This window comes from Podarcis liolepis, assembly GCF_965112155.1.
Source record: "Podarcis liolepis genome assembly, chromosome: 16".
NCBI lineage: Eukaryota > Metazoa > Chordata > Lepidosauria > Squamata > Lacertidae > Podarcis > Podarcis liolepis.
The window spans coordinates 43079208-43105288 of record NC_139567.1 but is presented as its reverse complement, the minus strand read 5'-3'; the positions used below and the strand labels follow the sequence as shown (position 1 = coordinate 43105288).

General features: G+C 46.8%; 1 protein-coding gene across 7 annotated transcripts in view; it reads right to left on the bottom strand.

Annotated features, from left to right (window-relative positions):
* Nucleotides 1-441: 441 nt before the first annotated feature.
* Nucleotides 442-26081, bottom strand: part of SLC6A4 (solute carrier family 6 member 4) — a 37162-nt gene continuing 11522 nt past the window's right edge. For 4 of the 7 annotated variants that reach the window (XM_083479889.1, XM_083479892.1, XM_083479893.1 and 1 more), the window contains 13 exons: nt 22224-22782; nt 20296-20430; nt 19677-19896; nt 17891-18029; nt 16366-16500; nt 13838-13941; nt 13337-13464; nt 9689-9801; nt 8935-9066; nt 7774-7873; nt 6372-6472; nt 4096-4263; nt 442-2525 (listed from right to left, as the gene is read on the bottom strand). In XM_083479889.1, coding sequence (XP_083336015.1) covers nt 2451-2525; nt 4096-4263; nt 6372-6472; nt 7774-7873; nt 8935-9066; nt 9689-9801; nt 13337-13464; nt 13838-13941; nt 16366-16500; nt 17891-18029; nt 19677-19896; nt 20296-20430; nt 22224-22665 — 1992 coding nt within the window. In that variant the 5' untranslated portion in view covers nt 22666-22782 and the 3' untranslated portion in view covers nt 442-2450. Of the gene's footprint in view, nt 2526-4095; nt 4264-6371; nt 6473-7773; nt 7874-8934; nt 9067-9688; nt 9802-13336; nt 13465-13837; nt 13942-16365; nt 16501-17890; nt 18030-19676; nt 19897-20295; nt 20431-22223; nt 22783-23596; nt 23736-25925; nt 25984-26081 lie in introns of those variants that run through there. The other 3 variants (XM_083479890.1, XM_083479891.1, XM_083479895.1) reach the window with 3 other exon arrangements.

The following is a 26081-nucleotide window of genomic DNA, read 5'->3' as shown; positions in this document are numbered from 1 at the left end:
CCAGTCAAACCTCTCTTGGGAGAGAATTCCACAATACAGAGGAACCACAGAAAAGGCTATGCATCTCCACTAGGAGGAAAGGTTACAATATTTGGGGCTTTTTAATTAAGAAAAAATGTGAGTAAGGGGTGATGGTGGACAAGACAGAGGTGTATAAAATTATATGTGGTGTGGAGAAAGCGGATAGAAGTCCCCCCCCCCTTTCATAATACTAGTAACGCAGGGATGGGCAATATGTGACCCTATAGATACTGTTGGACTCGATTCCCATTAGCTCATGCCAGCAAGGACAAAGGATAGAGATGATAGTGATTGTAGTCCAGCAACACGTGAAGGGCCACAAGTTCTCTATTCCTGATCTACATCAACTCACTCATTTTGATGATGTTTTCCTGCCAGAAATATTTTAATTTTAATAAATTGCTTCCCACCAGACAGAGGGGGGATACAACTGTCATTTTATTATGATATTAAATTTATTACAGTAACAGTTTACATCGCAAGGCACATACTGATGACATACAATCCAGCTTGGGACATTCAATATAACCAAAGCAGCAGCAGCATAAATTAATACAGGTGCATTTATATACAAGTTAAGAGAGGAATGCTTTAGTTTTGTAAAATAAAACTCCAGTTTTAATTTCTCCATACAAAAAGGTAAACATGGTCCCAATTCACACAGTTGCCTAAATAAGCTCCCAAGCCAACCTCTTGCGCAGGTCCCACTTGTTTTAATGTGGCCTGTGCAGCAGAAACACTTGGTGGGTTTCTTCCATGTACCAGAAATTGATTTAATACTGTTTTCTTTGGAACAATTAATGACTCCGTGGGTAGGTGTGTTCAGAACAGCAGCATCTGTCAAAAGGCCTAATAAATTGTAATCTCGGCACTGTGTGTGTTTAGTGTAGCTCAGTCTTCAGCTAGTTACACCTGTTGTTTTTGCAACAGCAGTAAACATACAAGTTTAGTGCCTCTGCCAGCTTTCTAAGTTTGGAGTTCAGCGCTCATAAAAGAGGCTTTCAAAAGTGAGAGCCTCACTTGTCACTGCCTTCCATGTCTCCTGATGCAGAGCTGCAGTGGAGCACAGCTCCTATAGAGTGGTTGCATATAATGAACAGCTCTGTGCCCACTCCATTAAAAACAAAACAAAAAAAACCCCCAGTTAGGACACTTCTTAAGAAGTAGTCCTCTATGTGTGGCTACTCTAGGCTATGGGAATATTTGCTCCCTGAATGCATTAGACTGCTATAACAAGCACATAGCGCTATAGGTAAAAAGATACACCTGTATGGTGGCAAAAATGCATTCCTGTACACTTGCACCTGGAGTGGTGGGTGGGTGAACAGCTGGGGGAGCAATGCAGGTGGTGAACCCCAGCATATATTTGAACACCAATGTAGTGTGGCAAGGTGACGATTTAACAGTCTTCTGAAATGTCTTGCAGCAGGTGGCAGTGAGCAGACCACTCCACCCCACAGCCAGCACTGGATGGCTTCACCACCTCAGCTGAGATTGAGCCCCTTCTTAGGACCAGGTACAGAATTAGCAGGGTCATGTGGTGCAGTTGTTGCAGGTCTGTACCACTTCAGTGTAGGTTTCATGTCTGAATGCTCTTCCATTTATCTAAAGCACATAATCCCTGCATATAGATAGCTTATCAGATAAAAGGGTCTTTCTTTCTCTTGTGATATGTTATTTTTTTGGAGATAACTAGTGGGGTCCCCCCCCAAAAAAAAATCTTTACAGGTAGATACACTTTCCTTCCTTCTGCAGCAAGTCTAGCAGAACTCCAGAAGACCCGCAGTTCTATACAAGCTCAACACTTGCACAGGGGGGTTCAGTAATGTCTCTCTTCCAGGTGTTGAGCAGAGGCCCCATTCAAACCATGAAACTTTCTCTGCATATTAATTTTGTAAAATGCATTGGGTTGGGCTGGGTGAGTTCCCATATTTCTTCAGCTAGGTTGAAAACAGTGAGGTCCCTAGAAGCATATACAACAGGTTCTATTACAGAGGATCACATTGAGAGTGATGACAGGTGTGTTGGCACAGACAGATGAGTTCTAAATATAATCCTAAATCGCGACAGTTGTCCTGACAAGAGGCTTGAGTAAACCATGCGTGCATTCAGATGGCCCCTTGCCCCACCCACCATGGATGGAGTAACGGATACTCATTCACACTTGAGCACATCCTCATGTTTCCAAAACAAAAAAAACCAGTGCAGTGAATCGAAACTCAGAAGAGAGCCTGGTGCTAAGGAGTGCAGCCAGTCTTTAGTTTCAGACGATCAGCGGCCCTAATCTTTTGTCACCACACTTCTGCCTCTTGTCACAAACACACTTCTCAGTGGAAATTCAGTTCTTTGGGAAGGAGCTTCAAAGCAACAAGAGAGTCAAGGAGCTAGTGAAGCCCCCTCCCCCCCCCACACCTCCCACTAACAGCTGTTTAGGCAGCATTCATACAGATGTCACCAAAGGGAATTTCTGTGGCTGTTTCTGGAGTAATGCTTTTTAGAATACGCTGTGGAGGAAGGAGAAAAGAAACAGAATGTTAGGGAACTGGTTTCAGGTGAGACAAGAGTATATCCAAGGAGCAAAGGATGCCACCGGCTGAGGCTGCTCCACTTGGGGAAATAGGGCACTGCCCCACCAACCTCGGTCTGTTCTCAGCCAGCCTTCTTAAAACCAGTCCAGGGGATGGAGCTGCCTGACAGCTTCCTCATCCTCCTCAGTCTCAGTATTGCCCCTTGTAGAAGTCAGGGAGGAGGGCGACAAAATAAGAGTTAGTTGCCTCTGCCTGCAATTGGCTCTGGCTGCCCCTACTGCTGGGCTCCCTGCCTTCCAGTCCCAGTGGGCACCAGCCACCACTAAGGGCGCAAGAACAGGAATTTACAGAGCAAATGGCTCCAGATGACTGATATCGTGAGCCAGACTTTTTCTATATTGGCCCATGTATCCAAGATCAACCAAATTTTTTCTAGGCTGTTTTGGCTGTTTTACCCACAACTAAGCTTTCTTCTCAGAGTTGACACATTGAAAATAATGGACCAAGGTTAGTCATTCCCATTAATTTCAAGCAGTCTGTTCTTGAGTATGACTCGCATAGGATACAATTCCTGTGTTTGCCATATGATAGATGTTCAGAGTCATAACAGGAGATGCTAGAATATCCCACCAGGCAGGGCAAGAACTAAAAGATGACGTTGGAAAATGCCCAGACGAAGCACTGAGCTTGCCATGAATGTTTATTCGATGCCGGCTGTGCTGAGAAGAGTTACTCCTTCCACTCAATCCACAGGCAGGGGCACATTGCTCAGTGCAGTCCTATAAGTTTCCATTGGAGGAAACCCCACCCGCTTTCAGTTTATAATCAAGCATGGACAGTGTGTCCCGGTCTACATCGCTTATAAGTTTTTTAAAAGAAAAAATGAGGAAGTGGTAGAGCAGCCTTCATTGACTTGGTACCCTCCACCTGTTGTTGGACTGAAGTTCCCATCATCCCTGACCACCAGCCATCCTGGCTGGATCTCATAGGAACAACAACATCTGGGGGGCAGCAGGTTGGTGAAGACTGAGATATAGAGTTGGATCTAGAGCAGAGCTTTCCAAACTGTGTGTCGCGACACATTAGTGTGCTGGCTGCAGTGCGTAGCACAAATGTTCCATGTGCTCCTCCTGGGTTTGCTAGTAAAAATGAATTACAGTGGTACCTCGGGTTAAGTACTTAATTCGTTTCGGAGGTCTGTACTTAACCTGAAACTGTTCTTAACCTGAAGCACCACTTTAGCTAATGGGGCCTCCTGCTGCTGCCGCGCCGCTGGAGCACGATTTCTGTTCTCATGCTGAACCCGAGGTACTATTTCTGGGTTAGCGGAGTCTGTAACCTGAAACGTCTGTAACCCGAGGGACCACTGTACTGTGTCGCGAATTGATACATGTCTGAAAAGTGTGTCCCCAACATGAAAAGTTTGGAAAGCTCTGATATAGAGGGTTCACCCCAAGGACTTAGCCTTAGCTATGGAGGAGTGGATACTGGACTAGATGAGCCATTGGTCCGATCCAGAAGTCAGGCTCTTCTTATGGTCACCTACCTCTTTAAGTGTCCCTGGTGTGGTTGCCAACCGATAGACCATGTAGGTGGGAATGCAAATGAAGGACGAGGTCCCGATACAGTAGCCCAACACCACAGTCCAGTAAGGATAAGTATAGTCGAAGAGGCGGAGTTCTGGAGGACTCGACATGAAGCTGCAAATGATAAACTGGAGAAAAGCCAAACATTTAATTCACAGGAAAAGGAGCTCTGGCAGAGGGAGGCATCTCTACCATGAGATAGCAGATTGGGAGCTCCATTGAGAAGTCACCCATGGGTCTCAGCAATAAAACTGCTAGCACAGTTGTGAAGCTAAGCAGGGTCTGGTATGGTTTCAGATTGGATGGGGGACTACATGTTGAGATTCCTGCATTGTAGGGGGTTGAACTAGATGACCCTCGGGGGCCCTTCCAATTCTACTGTGATCCTGATTAGGGCTGCTGGATCTGGCTGCAGGGGCACAAGCCCCACTGGAAGACGCAAGAGGCATGCAAATGTGACCATTTTTACCCACTGTTCCCAGCATTCTGTTTGCTTATACAGTGGTACCTTGGGTTAAGTACTTAATTCGTTCCGGAGGTCCGTTCTTAACCTGAAACTGTTCTTAACCTGAAGCACCACTTTAGCTAATGGGGCCTCCTGCTGCTGCTGCGCAATTTCTGTTCTCACCCTGAAGCAAAGTTCTTAACCCGAGGTACTATTTCTGGGTTAGTGGAGTCTGTAACCTGAAGCGTATGTAACCTGAAGCATATGTAACCCGAGGTACCACTTGTATGCAATATTTGGGGATTGTATGTATAAAAAAGTATGCTGCAAATCAGAGCTGTGTGTCAAAGAAGCAGAGGGGAGGTGGGGAGAATGGGCGTTTTTTCAAGGGTTAGATGAAGAGGTATAGATCAGGCTGGCCTCCCTGCATTATTTTATTTTGAAATATTTATATGCCTCTTTTCTGGATAATGCCCCTCTGAAGTGGCTTACAACAACACAAGATTTGTTAGCCACTTTTTTGCCATCAATTTTTGCTGCTAAACCTCTCCTTTCTTGCCAGATGCTGAGTGCTGACTTCACTGAAAAGGCTGGCAGAGTTAATTTAGGACTGGGATTAAGCCTTCATTTAACAGTGCCAGAAATAGCTCTGTCAAAGCAGGGGCAGGGGCTCCTACTTATGCCCTTTAATTTTAATCTTAATTTTTTGCAAAGGATGCCATCTACTTTTGTTGAAGTTTATCTGGGTGTCTCCTGAAGGTGGGAGTTAATTTTTATGCTCCTCCAACTCACCCTCATTCCCACTTTGTATTAGATTTTAAAAAATGCATTTGTTCAGAGAAATTAGTTCTCTCCCTTAAAAAAACCTACTTAAAACAAGCACAATTAGTGCTTTAATGTAATTTCCTGAAACTAGTGTAATGACCCAAAAGAGCATTAGTGCAGAGAACAATAGGGAACAGGACACGACTACTACGCATAGGGCCAGCCCTACCATTAGACAGAAGGAGGTGGATGCCTTGGGCAGCTGATTTTGAGCTATGAACAGGCAGTAAATTGAATCATAGAATTATTGAGCTATAGAGTTAGAAGGGACCGCAACGGTTATCTAGTCCAACCCCTGCGGTGCGGGAATCTTTTTACCCAATATGGGGTACAAACTGATGACCTAAGAGTCTATTGCTCGATTGACTGAGCTATCCTACGAGCTATCCCACTTACTGTGGTATTTTTACTGCCAATGACAGGAAGAGGCGCTTGTAGCTAGAAGTGCCTCAGGTGCCAAAATAACTTGACTGGTCTTGGGTACCATGCACCTTGACTTGGAAGTGGGCAGTGGAGGGACATACGTGTCGTTTGCTGCTTTATCTTAAGTAGCAACATGTCTTGAGCAGGCTCTGCCCAAACAAGTGAAGGAACAGATATCATATAGCAAACCTGTGCCAGAGACAGTTACTTTGCCAAGTCAGTGGTAGGGTCAGAGAGAAGTGCCATAAAGTCTGTGGTAGAGCATCTGCTTTGCATGCAAAAGTTTCCAGGTTCAATCCCCAGTAGCATCTCCAGGTAGGGCTGGGAATGTCCTCTGTCTTAAACCCTGGAAGGCCACTGCCAGTCCGTGTAGGCAGTACTGAGCTAGATGGCCCAGTGATGTGACTCGAGTGTAAGGCTATGTTCATAGAGGCTGTTGTGCAGGAGAGGGGTCTCTGTGTGTGTTTAATACTTTACTTTTATGATGCAAACACACTGTGGAGAAACTTCTTATTACATGTTGGGCTGGACAGATGGACTCACCAGGAGGAAAATTGGGCTGATGGCTACCCAGGAGATTCTCCAGAACCACCCAGGGCTGAATCCAAGCATCTCTTTCACGTCACTGCAGAACTGGCTGACACCTGCAAAAATAGCATAGGGTGAGGCCCATGTTACTCACGTGTTCCTATGAACTGGGTTCAGCAGAATAAAAAAGTAAAGTGTGATTGCTTTGATTGCGCCAGCTTAGATTTTCACGCAGTAGTATGCAGGCTGTCAAGCTACACAGCACCCTGCTGCCATTAGTCCTAAGAGTTCTGTGAAACGTCAGAGCTCATGTGCATCCACACTAACGTAAGCTGTGGTTCATCACTCATATGTACATGGTCCTAAGTGTGAGAGATTAGCAGCCAAACCTAACAAATGCATATTCTTGCTAGTTAGCATGAGAAGGGGCTAAGTCCCCAGAGCTGCATTGCTGATAGGCAAATACTCAGACCATAGAAATACAATAGGTAGAGAGGCGCTGTGGGATGTCATTTCTCCTCCTGTTGTGGAGAGAGGAAGGCATATATAGCACTTCAAATATCTGTCACATGGAAGATGGAGCAAGCTTGTTTTTTCCTGCTCCAGAGGCTAGGATTCAGACCAATGGCTTTAAGTTACCAGAAAGAAGATTCCGGCTAAAATCAGGAAGAACTTTCTGACAGTAAGAGCTGTTCAGCAGTGGAACAGACTCCCTCAGGAGGTTCAGGGCCTTCCTTCCTTGGAGGTTTTTAAGGAAAGGTTGGATGGCCATCTGTCATGGATGCTTCAGTTGAGATTCCTGCATCGCTGGGGGTTGGACAAGAGGACCCTCAGGATTCCTTCCAGCTCTACAATTCTATAATGGAATAGAATCAGTTCTGTGATTCCACGATTCCGTGAATTACACAAACCTAAATTGCTGGTATGCGCTTGAGTCCCTCCTGCAAAATACTGACAGCCTGGAGGCAACCACAGTGGGCCTGGTGTATGGATCTAGCAAGGCCCAGATGCCCCACTGGCTGCCTTTTGAGGAGTAAAGCAGTGAAATGTATGTGTCTTCCCTTTCTAAACCCTGCCTTACATTCAAAGCATTATACTCCAGTCACTATAAGGCTAACCATAGCTACTAGCCACGATGGCTGTGCTCTGTCTCCACGGTTGTGGGCAGCAAATAACAGTTGCTGGAAACCACAGGAGGGTAAAGCTTTGCTGTTGTGCTCAGGTCCTCATTGAGGGCATCTGGATGGCCATGGTGAAAACAGGAGTCATGACTAGAAGAGCCTTTGGCCTGATCCAGCTGGCTCTTTTTATGTTCTTACGCTCATCCAAAAGTGATGGATGGATGTTCTCTCAAATACACATTTGCATGAGCACAGGAGTCTCATCAGCAAGTGCACCGGCATGCAGCTATCCTCACCGTAAAACCAAGCCACTGCAATGGATTCCAGGAACACCACGGCTATCACAGCTGGGCCCGTGGCATATTCTTCAAGCAGCTTTACGACATACGCACCACCCTAGAGCAAGAGAAAGAAAGATCATGGGAAACAACAGGATCGCTTCTAGTTCCCAGAAGGCAAAACTTGCTTGTACAGAGCTCATTAGCTCATTGGAGAGGCAGCAGAAGCCTGTAATGTACTTTAATCTGATGCTCTCTTCAGTACCTGTGCAACCTGACTAATCCTGAACAGTGTAAATGACCCAGTTTCTCCAACTTCCCTTCCTTTGCCTCACACAATACAGCAACCACGCAGATAAGAAAAGGCTGAGTGGAATGTGTGATCAATCCAGTAGGTAATCCAGTAGGGGATCAATGCCTCTCTGTTTCCTCCCTGGTGAGAACGTTGAAGGGGCAATGACTGACAGTAAAGCTGAGGGCAGACCCTTGTGTTCCTATTCTTTTCCCCCTTGGGAGTCAGATTTTCCCAAAAGGGGAAGGGAATTGTGCCTCCAGCAGGAACTGGGACTCCTGTTTTGCATTCCAAATCAAGGAGCAAATCTGATAAAACTGTGTGTGATACAGGTTTCTCATGAAACGATCCATCTATGCTTGGTAGTAACACCTCCCTTGTCAGAGTCTTCACGATCTCTAGTTCAACTTGGCATCTCATCCAATCTGTTGACATCATAGCGCCACAACATGCAATTTGAGACACCCCAAACCGTTTGGGAAACTGGGTTATGTAGCACTGGGAGGGCTTTTCAACACTCCCCACCCCCAAATGTCTCAGACATTATTGCCACTTAACGCAGCTCTTGCTGATTTGCAGTGTTTTGAAACAACACATTCAGTTTTTAAAACAGCCCTGATCAAGGCTGCATGGAAAAGCATTTGGAATCTGATCATTCAGAACCTGTGGAAAGGCATGGTAGAAATCTAACAAGGAAATCACTTGCAGGGTTGTAGAGAACAGCACCAATCTTGGATTGCGTCTGATTGTTTGCAGTCCAAGAGCTGCACTCCAGCATCCTCTGTGGCATTAAAGGGAAGTCTGGAATCCAAATTGCACACCAAACGCACAGACACTCTTCACCCTACCGAATGGCTTGACTGGCCATGGAAAGGTGAGCTACTCACAAAGGTCAGCGTCGGCATGGCACCCAAGAAGCAGGTCACAATGAAACCCAGCACAAACAGCTCCCGGCGCTTGCTCCAGATGTGCGGGAATTCATCCAGGACGGCAGTGATCACCCCTTCTAGGCCTGCAAACTGGGAAAAGCACACAGAGGAGTCAATGAAGGAAAGGCAGCTGCCTTCTTCCCCAGAACTCTTAGAGCTTGCAAAGGGATCCGAACAATTCTGTGTTTGTGCTTGGTGAACTGAACCTGTTTTCAGGCTAATGGAATAACCCCACAGCCTGATGCTAAGGGCCAGACCAGGCAATTCACATTCTGCCCATACCCCAGAGGCTATGACCTGATTTTGCCTGCCTCCTCTCAAGTGGAAGGATGCAGTTCCTTGGTGTTGACCAGTCATCCCTAGCCTGATGCTCTCCAGATGTTTGGGGAAACTCCCACCAGACCCAGCTAGAACTCCAAGTAAGACCCTGGCAACACAACTTGTTGGTTGGGGCTAATGGGACTTAGTCCAAAATGGCTTCACTAACTGAGGACACCAAGTTCAGGAAAGCGGCTCTAGATTCCGCCCCAGAGGAAGTGGGGAAAACATTGTTTTCTTACTAGCTGGTCAAGTGTCAGCATTCCAGCACAAACGCCAACTGAGGTTATCCAAAAAGATAATATTTCCATTCTTCAGATTTGGTTTGGCTAAGTGTGGACTAAGTCTGCAATAACACACACAGAACCTTTCCTTCTACTGCTCCATTACTCACTGTGCTGTCCAGTCCCAGGGTGATCAACATCAGGAAGAATATAATGGCAAAGAAGGTGGAGGCAGGCATGTTTGCGATGGCCTCTGCATAGGTGATGAAGAGGAGGCTGGGTCCTGTCGGTCAATGAGATAACAGTCCATGACTTATTCTGCTTCCTCCAGAGTTTATCCCCCCCCCCTTCCCAGCTTGTAACACAGTGGCTAATGTCAATATAAGTTAACACAAAAGCCATATACCAGATAAGAGAAAAACAAATCAGAACAGCTGATAATCAGCAGCATAAATAATCAGTCACCCCTTTCAGAGCCAGTTCAGCTGTGACGGTATCTTCTCGCCACCATGCTTTAATCTGGCACGTCAAACTCATTAGGAAGGGAGCCAATCTGATCTCCTGTGACAGGGAGTTCCACAGGCCTGACGTCATACTCTCCTATATTCCCACCAGCTGCAACTCTAATGGTGGCAGGCATAAAGAGCCTCCTCCTCCAAAGGTCACCGGTCAAGGGTATCTAATGTGGTGTCTTCTGGATGGGAGTAGGAAGAGCCTGCTGGATTAGGCCAGTGGCTTGTCTAGGCCAGTATCCTGTTAGGAACATAAGAGGCTGCCTTATGCCAATACTGACCTTTTACTCTATCTAGGTCAGTATTGTCCAAGCTCACGGGCAGCAGCTCTCCATGGTTTCAGACAAGGAGCTTTTCCCAGCCCTATGTGAAGATACCATTGGGAGTTGAACCTGGAGCCCGTAAGGCAAATGTGCTACTGCTGAGGTATGCCAGTTCCCCACTGTTCTCCAACCAGATGCCCTGAATGGGAAGCCCAGTAGCCCTGCAGCATCTATTCTAGAGGGCACCATGTTTACTACCCATGAGTGGCCAGACAGGTTGGTGTGGAAGGAGACAGTGCTTCACATTACGGTTGGGGCCTAGCCCATTTCAGACTTTAAAGCTAACTGCAGCTCAGATGCTGTCCAGGAGCCAAATCAGCTGGCACCAGCCATGGAGCAGCATCCTCCCCAAACTTTTACTATTTTTGTTTATTTTAGGCGGCTATACACCCCACCCTTAAACAATTCCCCAGGACAGCTTACATTATCAAAATACAATAAACAATAAAAATGTGATAAAATATAATCTGGCTCTGGTTGGGGCTCCAGCTGACGCAGTTTGGACCAGCAGAAGTTTCCTAACACTTCAAAGGGAGCCCCACTTAGAGCATGTTACAGTGATCCAACCTTTATGTAACTAAGGCATGTGTGATCATGGCCAGTGGCTATACTTCTGCCAGCAAAAGCATTGTCCAGAGCCAAGCTGATTGGCTCTGGGCAATGCTCTTGACCCTGTGGGTGCCTGTAAGGAGCTTACTGCAGCAAGTGAGCCAGGAATCCTGTGCAGCACTATCTCAGTGTGGCATCAGGCTCTAGCAGGATGAAAGGGAGCGGCTTTGTCCCCTGACTTGATGAATTGTATTGCGTTTCATCTTGAGGGCCTTCAATCCATCATCCAGTCTCAAACATCCCTTTCAAGCAGCCAGTTGGCAGAGCTCTGAAGGGCAAAAGTTTATAGATCTGAGAGTATCCCATGCCTTGCCAATGGCAGGCACCAGAGATCTGTATATTTTTCAAGGAGGATGCTACCCATAATCACTAAATGGAACCTTCATGATTTGAAGCCAGGCCAAACAAACTAGAAATAGCACTCCAGACTTTATTCTGAAGCAGCAAGGCAATCCCTATGTTCCAGTCTCTCTGACCTCGCATTCCAAACAGAGGCTTTTCCAGCTTGGTCTCAAAGACTTCCAACCAAGGAGAGTTCCCTACCTCATTGGAAGCTGACTGATATGCCATGTCAGACCCCACTGGTCCATCTAGCTCAGTAACACCTATGCTAGCTTTCCCTGACTTGAGTAACATAGGATATTGACAAGCTGGAACATGTGCAGAGGAAAGAAACCAGGATGACAAAGGGTCTGGATACCAAGCCTTATGAGGAACGGTTGAGGAAGTTTGATCTGTTTAGTTTGGAGAAGAGAAGACCTAGAGGTGATATGATAACTGTTTCAAGCTTGTTTCCTGCTGCTCCACAGGGTAGGACCTGAACCAATGGATTCAAATTCCAACTAAACATTTAGAATAACTTTCTGGTGGTAAGAGCTGAACACCAGTGGAATGGGCTTCTCTGAAGGTGGTGGACACTCTTTCATTGGGGGTTTTAAACAGAGGTTGGATAACCAGCTGTCAGGGATTCTTTAGCTGTGATTCCTGCACTGCAGGGGGTTGGACTAGATGACTCTAAGGGTCCCTTTCAGCTCTTCTGTGATTCTGATTTGCCTTCCAGAAGCTGCTGAATTATTACTACCACCATCCCTGACCATTGGCCATGCTGGCTGGGGCTAATGGGAATCAGGAGTCCTGCAACATCTGGAGATGTTCCCTTTGGAGAAGAATGTTAGGCAAAACTGAGGCTGTTAGCCCTACCTGGAGTTGCTAGGAATTGAACCCGGAACATTTTTTCATGCAAAGCCAAACATTGCAATTTGAGAATTAAGTAGCTCTTGACTAAACATACTGAGCTGCTTTAGGAATGTGTCTTCTTATGCCTTCAAGTCAAGTTTGCCAGCATCCTGCATGTGTGGCTAGACACCGTGTCAAAATTAGTCAGCTTAGGAAGTGTTTGAGGAATTCTTCAACGAGGCCATTGAACCCAGTTGCCTAATAATGAACCCAGTTGCTCACTGAAACATGTTTCATGGGAACTCAGGAAGCTAGCCGCCTTATGCCAGATCAGACTATTAGATGCCTAGCCCACTACTATGACTAGTAGGGTCTCAGGGAGAAAAGGGTCTTCCCCCATCACTTGCATCTAAAATTACCCTACTTCTTCAGAAGGGGACTGGAGATGCTAGGGATGGAACCTTGCTCACTGGTTCCAGCCCTTCCTCAACTGGCTATTGAGACACAACGGTGCCTGGTGCTCTCTTGTTTTAAAAGGGGCTGTGCAGAGTTTCTTAGGATGCAAAAGATCCTCTGCAGGACAGCTTGCATCAGAATGCAGGAACATACTGAGCCAGACCATTGGTTCATCTTGCTCAGTATTGTCTACACTGACTGGTAGTGGCTCTGCAAGGTTTTAGGCAGGGAATCTTTCCCAGCCCTGCCTGGAGATACCATTGCAGATTGAACCTGGGACTTTCTGCGCCCCAGTGGGCTGCAGCCTTCCCACCATCACAGGAAAGGTAGTGAGAGTATAAAAGGAAAGGATTGGGAAGAATTCTTTGTCTGCATTGCACTTCCCAAACCAGTATGTCAAACTGAAAAGTAGCTCTCCTTCGAATTCACACTTCTCCAAATTTTGCAGTGCAGTTCTCCAGACAAAAAAATGTTCACCAAAGAAAGTATATGTTAGAGGAAGAAATCTTGCTTTCGTAGAAATAACATACAAAAATTACTTGTAAAAATACATCAGTTTGGGGAGATTGCTTACATAGACATATTACAGAAAATTGCAAACAAACTTACATTTTCAGGTGCAATTAAAAAACAACAACCCCAACCATACTGCAAACTGCTGAAGAAATGGGGCAAACAGAACATAAGACTGGAAAAATGCGAAACTGAGATTGGCCACATTTGCCCATCCTTGGTTGCTTACCTGTGTCTCGGGCCACGTCTGCCACCTCTTGGTTCCTCATCTCAGCCATGTACCCGAGCACGGTGAAGATGACGAACCCGGACACAAAACTGGTCAGGCAGTTCACAGTGCTGGTGACTAGAGCGTCCCTGTAATGGAAACACGCATGCCTCTGAGAATCAGGACATGCTTGTGATACAACATACACACATACCCCATACACAAATTCTCCTTGTACCCTCCAGCTCAGTGTTCCCCAACCTTGGGCCTCCAGCTGTTTTTGGACTACAATTCCCAACATCCTTGACCACTGGTCTTGCTAGCAAGGGATGATGGGAGTTGTAGTCCAAAAACAGCTGGAGGCCCAAGGTTGGGGAACACTGCTCCAGCTGGTCTGATTTGGAGTGTAAATAATTAGAACTATGTGCAAACCATCAATATGTTTATTAGAGTCTTCCACAATGGCAAGTTGAGTCATCGTCCCCCCACATCCCAGTAATCTTTCTCTTTGAGAAAACTCACTGGTAGCAGTTGTTATGGAACTTGTTGTAGCTTGCAAAGGCTAGGAGGACCCCAAATCCTGGGCCGAGAGAGAAGAAGATCTGAGCAGCTGCATCAATCCACACCTAAAAAGAAAAGAATCAACAGACACAGCTCACTAAAAAGGGTATCGGTAAAAGCAGATCCACTAAGGTCCTCCCCCACAGCTGGCCATCTAAGCTACTGGCCATCGCTGCATTTTGTGACAGTTCCATAGCTTAATAATGCAGTATGTGAAGTTACATTGGGGGAGAGGGTTGGCCTGTCTTGATTCTCCTGCCACTCAATTTCATTGAGTGACTCCTAGTTGACTCTCTATCCAATTTCTCTGCATCATACTATAGTATTACAAACCTCCATCAGTTCTCTCCTTAATTACCTTTTTTTCTTTTCTGGTTAAAAAAAAATCCAAAACCCTATAGCCTTCCTTTATAGAGAAAATGCTCTGGATCCATGATAATCTTGTGGCTATTTTCTGCACATTTGTACTGAGCCAGGCCAGTGGTCCATAGCAGATGGAGTTGCACTCTAGCGTTTTCAACATTTTCAGTCCGACCTGGAGATTCTGAGGATTGAATATGGGACCCTTTGCACTCAAAGCAGATACTCTACCACTGAGCTGTGACTTTTTCCTAGTTCTTTCAATATCCTTTTTGAGATGAGATGACCACAACTATACACTATATTTCAAGTTCACCCACCCCATAGATTTATTCAAGTGCATTACATCACTGGCAAACTTATTTTTAGTTCTTTCTTGACAGCACTTAGGATGGAATTTGCTATACTCAGCTGCCACACACTGGGTTGACATCTCTGAGCTGTCCTTCTCCCATCACCCCAAGATCCGTTTCCTGACTAGCCTTCTTATCTCCTGTTTTCTCCAGAACAAACCAGTTCCTTTTTATTCTCCAGACTCAAAGCTGAGCACTGCCCGACTCTGCAGATCGTTCCTGCCCCAGGAGCCACCACATGAAAGCTTTGTGGCCATATATCAACAGCACAGAGATCGCAATCTGGCCTCGCTCATCGCTTCAGAAACATCCAATACAATACGAACACCCTTTATTACTTTTAGGGGAGGCAACGGGGCCTTATTGGAGATGTGGCTTTATCAGAGAACGATGTGTCTTCATTTCCTCTTCATTGAACTCTCTCCTATCAACCGGGAGCCCGCTGGCTGGCGAATATTAGAACCTGTAATCTCAATAGTAGCTGTATTTATTACTTAGAGGGCCAAAATCTCCCCCAACCTCATCTGAGTCTTTCATAACTATTCAGGGGGAAATGACATTTGCATCTGCTATACAGAATGCAATGCCTGGTGGCTTGTGGGGGCAACCTGCTGCCAGCATATAACACATCCTGCTTGAGGGATTTGCTGTCAATTTGCTACTAACATAAGTCCCTATACAGCTCAGGAACAGGATACTTGAGAGACTGTCTTATCCCTTATACACTGAGCAGACAGTCTGCAGAAAAGCTTCTTCTGCAAGTTCCATTTATCCTGTTTTCCAGCTGTTTCCAGAAAATACAGATAGTGGGTGTGTGTTGTATCTCGACAGGAACACTATACCATAGAGCAGGAGCAAGCATAATACCAGTCTTGCTCCAAGTACAGTGGTGCCTCGCAAGACGAAATTAATTCGTTCCGCAAGTTTTTTCTTCTTGCGAGTTTTTCATCTTGCGAAGCACGGTTTCCCATAGGAATGCATTGAAAATCAATCAATGCGTTCCTATGGAGACTGTCCGGGAATCGCTTCTCCCCGTTGCCGCCCCTTGGTTCAAAAGGGGTCCGGGGACAGCCCCTTGGTTCAAAAGGGGTCCGGGCACGCGCCTTCCCCTCTGTCCCCGGAGATTGCGGGGCTGGCAACGGGGAGAAGCGATCTTCTCCCGGCCGCCCCTTGCTTCAAAAGAGGTCCGGGGTGCGGGGGCAAGCTTCGTTTTGCGAAGCAAGCCCATAGGGAAATTCGTCTTGCGAGGCAAATCGAAAACGGAAAAACCTTTCGTCTTGCGAGTTTTTCGTCTCGCGAGGCGTTCGTCTTGCGGGGCACCACTGTAGCTGCAGAGCTGGCTTCGGTAAACCTTGGAACTTACACAAAGCCAAAGAGCACTCCCCAAGCATTACCCTCTTGAAACAACCAAATAGAATCAGAACCACTGCGAAGTGGTGCCACCCACCGCCTGACTCGGACAGCTGCTCCAGAAGGATACCATGGTTGAAATACCATGGTGTTGAAAGCTGCTGAAAGGTTGAGAATTAACAGGGATACAAGAGTGCCTGGATCTGGTCTGCAGCCACCCACTCAAGAACCTTGCTCAAGAAGGAGAAAGTGGCAACTGACCAGTAATTATCTAGATTTTTACTTAGGTTGGGAGAAGGCTGACTGAGTACCTGGTTCACCCCCCCCAATCCTCAAATCTAGTGCATTACTCTGCATTTGCCACAGGACTTTAAGGTAGCCAATCCATTCATCTGATTTGTTGCACCCGCCTCCCCCCCTGCTTACCTCAGTAGCAAAAAGCTTATCCCATTCGGGCTTCAGGTAGTAGACCACCCCTCTCCAGGCCCCAGGCAAGGTAGCGCCCCGTATTAAGAGGACAAAGAGTATGACATAAGGGAATGTGGCAGTCACCCACACAACCTGTTTGGAGAAGAAATCAAGACTGAGGATTCGTCCGAGGGAAACCACCAGCACAAAGGATGAAAACTTTGCTCTGAATTAGCAGCAATATTAATTTATTAAATTGATAGCCCACTCTCCACCGCAACTCAAAACATGCCCACGGTGCCTAGCAACATCAAATCCAACAAGACCATATCTAAAAACGGTAATTAAAATGAAAGTTTTGATATTGACAGTGCCTGAATGTCCCTATCCAAAGGCCCAGGCAAATAAGAAGAACACCAGCATTTTAGTGCAAATTTATCCTAATGTATACATTTTTAGCAAATGTATACATTTTTAGCAAATATATACATTTTTGCAAAGCAAATGTTACATGCTTTTGTGTGCTAGTTTAACTGAACTATATGCATATTTTACCTTAGAATATGCATCTCTATACACTTTAGTTGACTGGAGAACTGCCTTGCAAAATTCGGAGATGTGCAAATGTTATAGAATTCCCCACACACACCCATCCCTAGTTCCGGGGGTCTCTTCTGCCAGCTCCATGAACTATCCCATCCTGTGCCAAAGCCCTGTCTCTTCCCACCCCAAGGAGGTGGCACAGACTCCCCTGACTCTGAACTTCCTTCTCTTGACCTGCTCCTATGGGACAGACGGGGTTTCCTGGCCTAGTGGCGCCTTGCCTGCTGCCTCATATTTGGGAGGCTTGTGGTGTCTGCACCCCTGACACTGACAAATCTTCTGTATAGAAAAGGCCTTCCTAACACACAGCCAGAAGGAAGGATGGCGACATCCTCACTGGGTGCTAGCCAAGATCACAGGAGGCCACCAACTTGGGTAACTTCAGAATGATCGATCTTCAGATCATTCCAGCTGCTTCTCAAGACAGACAGGAACATGAAAGTTTCCTCCCTCTTTTTGGTGGCAGAAATAGGGAGCCTTTTTCATCTTGAGGGCCACGTTCCCTTAATGGGCAACCTTCCAGGGGCCGTATGCCATGTTTGGGCCAGACCAGAGGTAAAAACAGATGGGACACTTACTGTGTACAGTAATCTGTATCCCAGCCATGCAAAAGCCAGAAGTTTCTACAAACACACCAGCACATACCATCTCCCCAGTCTCTAGCCAGGCAAGCTAGAGATATTCTCATATGTCAAGAACACATTCAAGTCAGCTCAATGCACTTGAGAAGGGGACAGGGCAGGGCTGGTGAGGGTGCTGCCTGATGAAGGGGTGTGGTCTGGAAAGACCCCTAAGGCACTAAGGAATGGAGAAGCCTGGTGGGCCACATGAACCTTCCTCACCCCCCCCCCCCGGTCTTCAGATACAGCATCCCTTTCCATCCCTGACCACCAGATACAATCCTGGCGTAGCTCCTCCTGCTGTTGGCCTTGCTCTTCACCTTTCCAGATGTTTTGACTCCTTTCCAGATGCTGAAGTACACAATGGTGAAGATAAGCATCAAACACAGGACGAGCTGCCAGCTGATTCCTCCCAGGTCATCCAGCCCCTTGGATCTGTGCACTTGGAGAATGTGGCGGCTGAAATGGAAAGGAAACAGATGCGTTGGGGGTCCTTTGGGGTGCAGACTTTCCAAAGGGATCATTTCAAGCGGGTGACGTTTGCTTCAAGTCCATGAGTCCTGAGGGTGGGATGGAGTGGGGTTTGCTACTGGGAACTTGCCGTCAATGTGACTGTTGGATGCAAGTCAAACAAACGGGAGGTCAGGAACAGGGTAGCCTTGCAATATTGTTGGACAGCAACTTCCACCATCCCCCTGACCATTGGCCATGCTGGCTGCTGATGGGGCTGATGGGAATCGGAGCTCAACATTGTCTGGAGGGAATCACATTGGCTTCTCCTCATTTAAGGATTTGCTCCTGGGTACGAGCGGGGGAGAAGGAAGAGCAACCTAGAGCTGGCTACCTCGTGTCAGTTTCATGCCAGTGCTTTTCAAAAAGTGGCAGTTATTTACTTCAGTTAGTTTTTTAACAAAAAATGTTTGGATTTCCTTTCTTTGGCAATCAAAACAATGTACATCTTGAGCCAGGCCTGATTACAGCCTGATTTCGATGAATTGGCTAACATCAGTTGGTGGGGTGGTTCTAACTTCTGACAATTCCGGCACACATTTCCCCTATTGATTAAAATGGGAGATGCCACTTCATTCTTATACCCCGAAAGGGCTTCCTTTATACACTATACTATGAAGCATACTTTTTATGGTGCGGATCGCATGTAACATTAAACCATGGTTTATTAAACATGTGCAGACCCTGCCCAGTACCTTAACTGTGGCTTGTTTACAGTCAACAAGCTGTGACTTGAAGCCATGGTTTACTGTTGGCTTCTAAAACCTGAGTTATTTTAACTATGGCTTGGTGCTACTTGTGAAAACAGCACCCTTGGCTTTTTTGGCTACCCCACCCCAGACACTTCACATTCTAATGAGGCAAGAGTAGCTGGAAAACAAAAGACGCTTTGGAGAAACAAGTCATAGTTTGATCATCTGTAGGAGAAATTGTTTTTAATTCATGGTTTGATAAATGAACCATGACACAGTGTTAAATGTGAACCAGGCCTGTGTGTTTCTGCATGAGTCACAATTCTATGTAGGCTTTCTGTTTGGGAGGGGCTACACTCAGAATAGTGACTCATGCAGAGATACAATGGGCAGCTTTCTCTGTGAGGGAGGACAATTCTTTTGCTTTTCTATATCAGGAGTGGCGGCTTGCTCAGTGCAGAACTTTGACAGAATTATCCGTGCCACCAGCAGAGACGGATTGGAAGGAGGTGAGAACAGAGCAGGGAGTCATCCAGAGATCCAGAATGCACCCTCCTCTGTTCATGGATGCTTTGGGCACTTAGGAACCTTGTGTGTTTTGACATGTTTCTCACAGCTCTATCAGATCTCTTGCAGCACCCTTGTGTGCTCTGGCACCTAGTTAAGGAATGACCAAGGCTGATGTTTCAGAGGGCTTCAGAGGTTGTTGCAAGCATAAAGAATGAACCACTAACTCTCACTGATGCTCATGAAAAGCAGTTGCTAACTAGGAGACCTGAGCCAGTGCCTTCATATAAAGAAAGCACAGGGTTTAACACATCCGTCCCTCCTCGAAAGCTCCTTCCCCACCCTCCCTGCTCCACCTTATTCTGACATGGCTGTCTCTCCACTTACATGCACTTACGTGTAAAATTCTTCTGCCGGGGAGGTCGAGTTGGCAGTCCAGGCGGTGCTCTTGTTGGAGAAGTAGTTTGTGCAGTTGTTGGTGTTCCAGGGGTTTTTGCAGCTGGTCCAGGGCAGCTCACTCGTGAACGAGGAGATGAGGTAGTACAAGGCCCATGCCATGATGGTGTTGTAGTACGAGGCAATGTAGAAGCCAATGATGCAGATGGCATAGCCAATTCCTGGATAGATAGAAAATGCTGGCATAAACATAAGAGAGATGGGTGTTCTGGTGTTCCTATTAAGTGATCTATTGGTAGTGCAGAGGTTCCTATGCAGCCAGGGAGCTCCAGCACAGGCCATAAAAAACATGGATGAGGGCACAGGCAACAGCATATAAAATGGCATTGTCAGTCATTTTCCCTTTGTGTGCATTTATTGGGAACTATGCTCATAGTAAGTAGAGAACTTTTTATGTGTGGATTTGGAGGGTCAATGCAGAATTACATGTCTAAGACGTCTGATCTCCACATATGCCAGGAATCCTCCCCCGAAAAGCCCCTGGCTCCACACCCCATGTGCTCTGCAGCTTTAACTGTGACCCAGAATTCTGAGAATAAAGATTTTCCCTTGAGGATTACCTTTGAAAATGGGACAGATCTTCCTCCAGATTGAGATGCATCCATTTCGGTGATACTGCCCCAGTGCCAGCTCCATGTAGAAGAGCGGGATCCCTCCGAAGATAGCCATGATTGTGTACGGGATGAGGAAAGCTCCTGAATCAAAGGGACCAACGTTAAAACACCATTCAGAGAGGCATTGGATGGTAACAAGTGGCCTACGCAACAAAACGTTGCAGCGTGGCGTGTTTCTGATCAAGATGCCAGCCAGTCAGCTGTGCCCTCCCCCAGAAGACTCCGTTCCCTTGACCTCCCACCCCAAACGCTGCTCAGCAAAGGTCAGTCAGCATTTCCTTTGGCTCCTCCTTCCTGAATATTAGTTCTAAAAATCTTGGTGTTTCCCCAAGCATGCTGCCATATCCCTCTTGTGCCTGGGGGGTGCACTGCGTCCACAAAGGTCTCTGAGTGCCAGAAATAGGGGGAACAAGGTGGGGGTGGTTGCAACAACAATGTTGCTGTGTGGAGTACTGCTGTTCAAGACCCCAACTACTCCCCTTCCCCTAACCCCAGTTTTCCACCAGTCAGCCAGCTGAATCCTTGCTGTCCTGTTGCATGCTCAGTTGTGCATGTGTTGGGGGCGGGAAGTATGTGTGTTCAATCCCAGCTACATTAAAATCTTTGATATCTCCATTGATGCCTGTGGCCAGCTCTCCCTTCCATCTTGAGGACATTGCAAAATAGCTTATCAGAATGAACAAGTCAGGAAATGACTTTATCGAGGCAACAATGTGGTTTCTTTCCTTTCTTAGATCTGTTTATCTTCCTCTCCAGCCGGTTGTCAACATTTCATGCCGCCCAGCCTTTATGGGGCTATTTTAGGGATAGCTCCCTATTTTGTCCACAGCTCCAGGAGCGATTTTAAGAATCCCTCAGTTAATACAGGTTGCTTCCATGCTAGAGTCCACTTGGAGTGTGTGTTGTTTTTTGTAACCTGTCAGTAGGCTTGGGCAATGTACCGATACATCGCCCAGGACCGTGTATGGCGGCTTCACCTGGCAGTATATCACGGGTGAAACCGACACAGCTCCTGAGTCCCTCTGCTACCAGTGCCACGTTCAGCATCGAGCCGCTGGTAGCAGAGGGACTCAGGAGCAGCAGTGGTTTCACCTGCGCATGAAGTCGCCATCGCACTCTGCCCCCATGCTGCAGAGGGAGGAGCAAGCTGTATCGCCGGGCCAATACAACTTATTCCTTCCTCGGCTTCTTTAAACTGTTCCCGCTGCTCCCCCACCTGAGCAAGCCCCTGTGCCTCACGTGGAAGCTGGAGAGGCGTAGGGCTCACTCAGCTGGGGAGCAGGAGCCTTCTCATCCCGCAGCTGGGCAACGCAAACAAGGTGTATCGTCCCTGACCTGCGAGGCGCTGGGATGAAAGCCCCTCAGCTCCTGCAGTGAGAGTTGCGACAGTTTCACCCCGTGCCTTGTGGGCTGGGGCCAACGTAGCTTGTTGCTGCATATCGCCAGGTTGCAATGTTTGGCTGGCGACGCATTGCAGTGTTGAAAACCTGCTATTGCCCAGCCCTGCCCGTCAGCATCTTTTAAGTGGGAATGCTGGGTGGCATGGGAGAATTCAGTCTCAAGCAAATAAATATATATCCATATTCTTTATTTAATTGCAAAGAAATGCTTGCAACCGGCCTTACCGCCAGTTCTCGCTTGGCCTTTGCTTGCTTTGTGCTGCAGATTTGGGGGGGGGGCAGATGTTAGTTCACAGCACCACCATCCTGCTCCACCCCCAAGTATATGTTAGAGGAGCAAGGCCCCAGTGCTGTGCCAAGATTAAGCAGGGGGGCTGCAGGGTAACTGACTCTTGTGAGCCACTTTGAGCTCAACATTTGTGCTTGGAAAAGCAGACTACAAATATTGAATCCAATCAATCAATGGACACTCACCTCCTCCGTTTTGGTAACATATATAAGGGAAGCGCCATACGTTTCCTAGATCTACTGCATAGCCAATAACAGAGAGGAGAAAGTCCACTTTCTTGCTCCAAGTCTCCCTCTCATCCCGCTCCATCAGCTGCTGCTGACCCTCTGCCACACAGAGGGTGGTGGTCATGGGAGCAGCGGGTGTGGGAGGGGTGCCTTCGCTGCTCCCTGTCGCATTGCAAGGACTTGGGCTCTGGGCTCCTGAAATCCCATTGGACACAGGGCTGGTGGTCTCCTCCTTTTCTCCCTGGCTAGGGTGGGCTTGGTTTGCGCCCTCCACCAGTTGGAATTTAGGTTCTGTGATCTTGATCAGGAGTCCATTCTCTGAGCAGTCATCCCCTTCCTTACAGTTCGAGGCCTTTGGAGGCGCGAGGGGCTGGGTCTCGCTGGGGGCTGCCTTCTCCATTCCGGTGGGTTAGAAGGCAGCCTTCCTATCCATCTGCAGGGGACTTCCACTAGGACCGCCTTTCCAGCCACAGATTCCTTTGTGGGTTTTCCAGCATCAGCAGCTCATCTGTGGGCCCTGCAACATGTTGGAGGAAACAGGCAGCTCAACATTTTAATTGTGGAGGGGAAAAGAAAATGGCAAGATGATTATCGATTGGTTATATGGTCTTATTTTACATAAACATGCGTACAGAAATGAAACACTTCTGTTCTTTTATTTAATAATGAGATAGAAGAATAATCTCTGCTCTGGTCAGACCTCACCTGGAGTACTGTGTCCAGTTCTGGGCACCACAATTCAAGAAGGACACTGACAAACTGGAACGTGTCCAGGGGAGGGCAACCAAAATGGTCAAGGGCCTGGAAACGATGCCTTATGAGGAACGGCTAAGGGAGCTGGGCATGTTTAGCCTGGAGAAGAGGAGGTTAAGGGGTGATATGATAGCCATGTTCCAATATAGAAAAGGATGTCACATAGAGGAGGGAGAAAGGTTGTTTTCTGCTGCTCCGGAGAAGCGGACACGGAGCAATGGATCCAAACGACAAGAAAGAAGATTCCACCTAAACATTAGGAAGAACTTCCTGACAGTAAGAGCTGTTTGACAGTGGAATTTGCTGCCCAGGAGTGTGGTGGAGTCTCCTACTTTGGAGGTCTTTAAGCAGAGGCTTGACAACCATATGTCAGGAGTGCTCTGATGGTGTTTCCTGCTTGGCAGGGGGTTGGACTCAATGGCCCTTGTGGTCTCTTCCAACTCTATGATTCTATGATTCTATGATTCTATAATTGTAAGCGGCAAGATTGTAGAAGGCAATGTTCAGCTCTTGCAATGATGCAGGTACTTAAAGGCATTTTGCTGTATAATGTGAAGGACAAGGTAGAGGTCTCTCACCATTCCATATACAGAACCCAACCAGGGTGACTCTTACTTCAGTGGTGGTAATGGGATCGCATCCTCTACCACACTTGGAGCACCAGGACAGCTTAGGAAGCTCAGACAAAATGGGGGTGGATTGATACACTGCTCTTCAGTACCTGCCACCTAAGCAGCTGCCTCAGTCTACCTAATAATAGGGCAGGCCCTATAGGCCAGTAGCAAGGAACAGGCAGGCACTGGGGTGAGTGATGTTGCTGCTAGTACTGTCACCAAATCATTTCATTTTACTTACTTGTGACCCCCCCCCAGCCCAGCCCACCAACATTCAAGTTGAGGTATGGAGAATAAAAGCTCAGACATAGGATTTGGTTATTTCTGTGAGTTTCACTTGATTCATTCAACCAATACTACCTGCAGTTAATTTGGATATGAATGAAATATTAGTTTTGAAGGGGGTGGAAGCATACTGTATTAGTTTGTAGATGGGGGCATGCATACATCACAACAAGAGCTTTCTTTAAAACTTCCTCAAGGGAGTGAAAAAGAAAAGCCTTTCCTGAGATTTTGCCTGCCATTCGTAATTGTTTGTTTTTAAATGAGTACTTACATTAAAAAGAATTAACTTATATTAAAAAGTCCGATTCAATCAGGGGTGCCATTTTGTCAATAGATAATTTTTAAAACTTGATTTAGCTAACCAATTAATTGGTTAAAGTCGAATCAAGAATCATTGACGGGCATAAAATTCAAATGGCACCAAAGTAAACCCTCTGAAACTAATGGATCTGTGTTAGTCCATTAATTCCAGTAAGTCTACTCTAGAGTATGACTTACATTGAATACCGCCCTATATTGTGCACATTGATAACTCTACATTACCAGGCAGAACAAAATGTTCCTCTTCCAGTACAGCCTTATACACACCTACTCAGAAGCAAGCCTTGTTTTTTTTGTTGGGCTTACTCCCATGTAAGCATGAGGAGAGCCATAACAATTATGATCCCAACGAAGCAGACCCAGGTCTGTGCAGTTCCCATTTCCATCCTGGAGTTGCATCCATCTGGTTAATTGGCCCTTTCCTAAGAATATACGAAGAGCCCTGCTGGGTCAGAGCAAAGCCCACTTAGTCCAGCACCCTCTTCTGCTAGTGACAAAGCCCCAGTCTGACATAGGCAATGGACTTTGGCTCTCTTGGTGCTTCCCAATTACTGGCATCTTGCTCCAGATTTGCAGTAGTGATTGGCCCTCTTGTTACTACTTTAGGAAAAGACGCTGCTATTGCCCTCTGCCCCCGCAATGACAGTCTAATTGGCACTGACTTTTCTTTTTTCTTTTAATAGTATTTTTTAAAGGATCTATCCTTGCCACCCTCTCTTCATTCTGTTTCGTGGACACAAATGCTCTGATTTCATGTCCAATTGCTGCTACCTGCTGTCACGATTTGACCTACTCAAACTCTCAGGCGCGCCCAAAGTAGCTCTTTGGAACCCGGCCATTATTTGTAATAACCTCTCCCTTCTGTTTTTATAATCAGGTAGGTCTTGTGCCAACGGAAATCTGGCCAAATAGGGGAAGAATGATCTAACAGCCACGCTGTTGTGCTGGGTGAGCAGTGCCGTAGCCAGAGCATTTGTGGTTCAAGTCACACCATACGCCCTCTGTCCCACCCAGTCTTCATTGTGGGGAGTATAATACCGGTCTAATTTACAGGACGGTTGAACATGCAAGCTGGCTTTGAACATTTAAGGTGCGCTATGTTAGGTGCAAAGGGACGCGGGTGGCACTGTGGGTTAAACCACAGAGCCTAGGTCTTGCCAGTCAGAAGGTTGGCGGTTCGAATTCCTACGGCGGGGTGAGCTCCCATTGTTCGGTCCCTGCTCCTGCCAACCTAGCAGTTCGAAAGCCCGTCAGAGTGCAAGTAGCTAAATAGGTACTGCTCCGGCAGGAAGGTAAATGGCGTTTCCATGCGCTGCTCTGGTTTGCCAGAAGCGGCTTAGTCCTGCTGGCCACATGACCCGGAAACTGTACGCCGGCTCCCTCGGCCAGTAAAGCGAGATGAGCACCGCAGCCCCAGAGTCGGCCACGACTGGACCTAATGGTCAGGGGTCCCTTTACCTTTTTACCTTATGTTAGGTGCAAAGCAGTTTTAGAAAAATAAAACCAAGATATTTGAGGATGCGCAAATCAGACAGTGCTTCTAGTCCAGCATCCTGGGCATTCAGAGGTATTGACTTCCTCTGGCATAAAGCAAAATATGAAAGCAATGTATCCATCCCTCTTAATTTCTGTGGTGTCGTGCTTGCTTGATTTTTAAAAAGCATTGCTTATTGAACATTGGCGTTACCAGATCAGCTTCTTTAAAGCCCCTTCCTTCCTCCCAGCTGCAGAATTCTAAACTCATAATTCCAGCTATTTAAATGAACGCACACCCTTCCCTCCCCCTGAGAACTCTGTTCCCCTCAGCCACCGTCCACCCTGAGATTGTGGGGATACAGTGTGC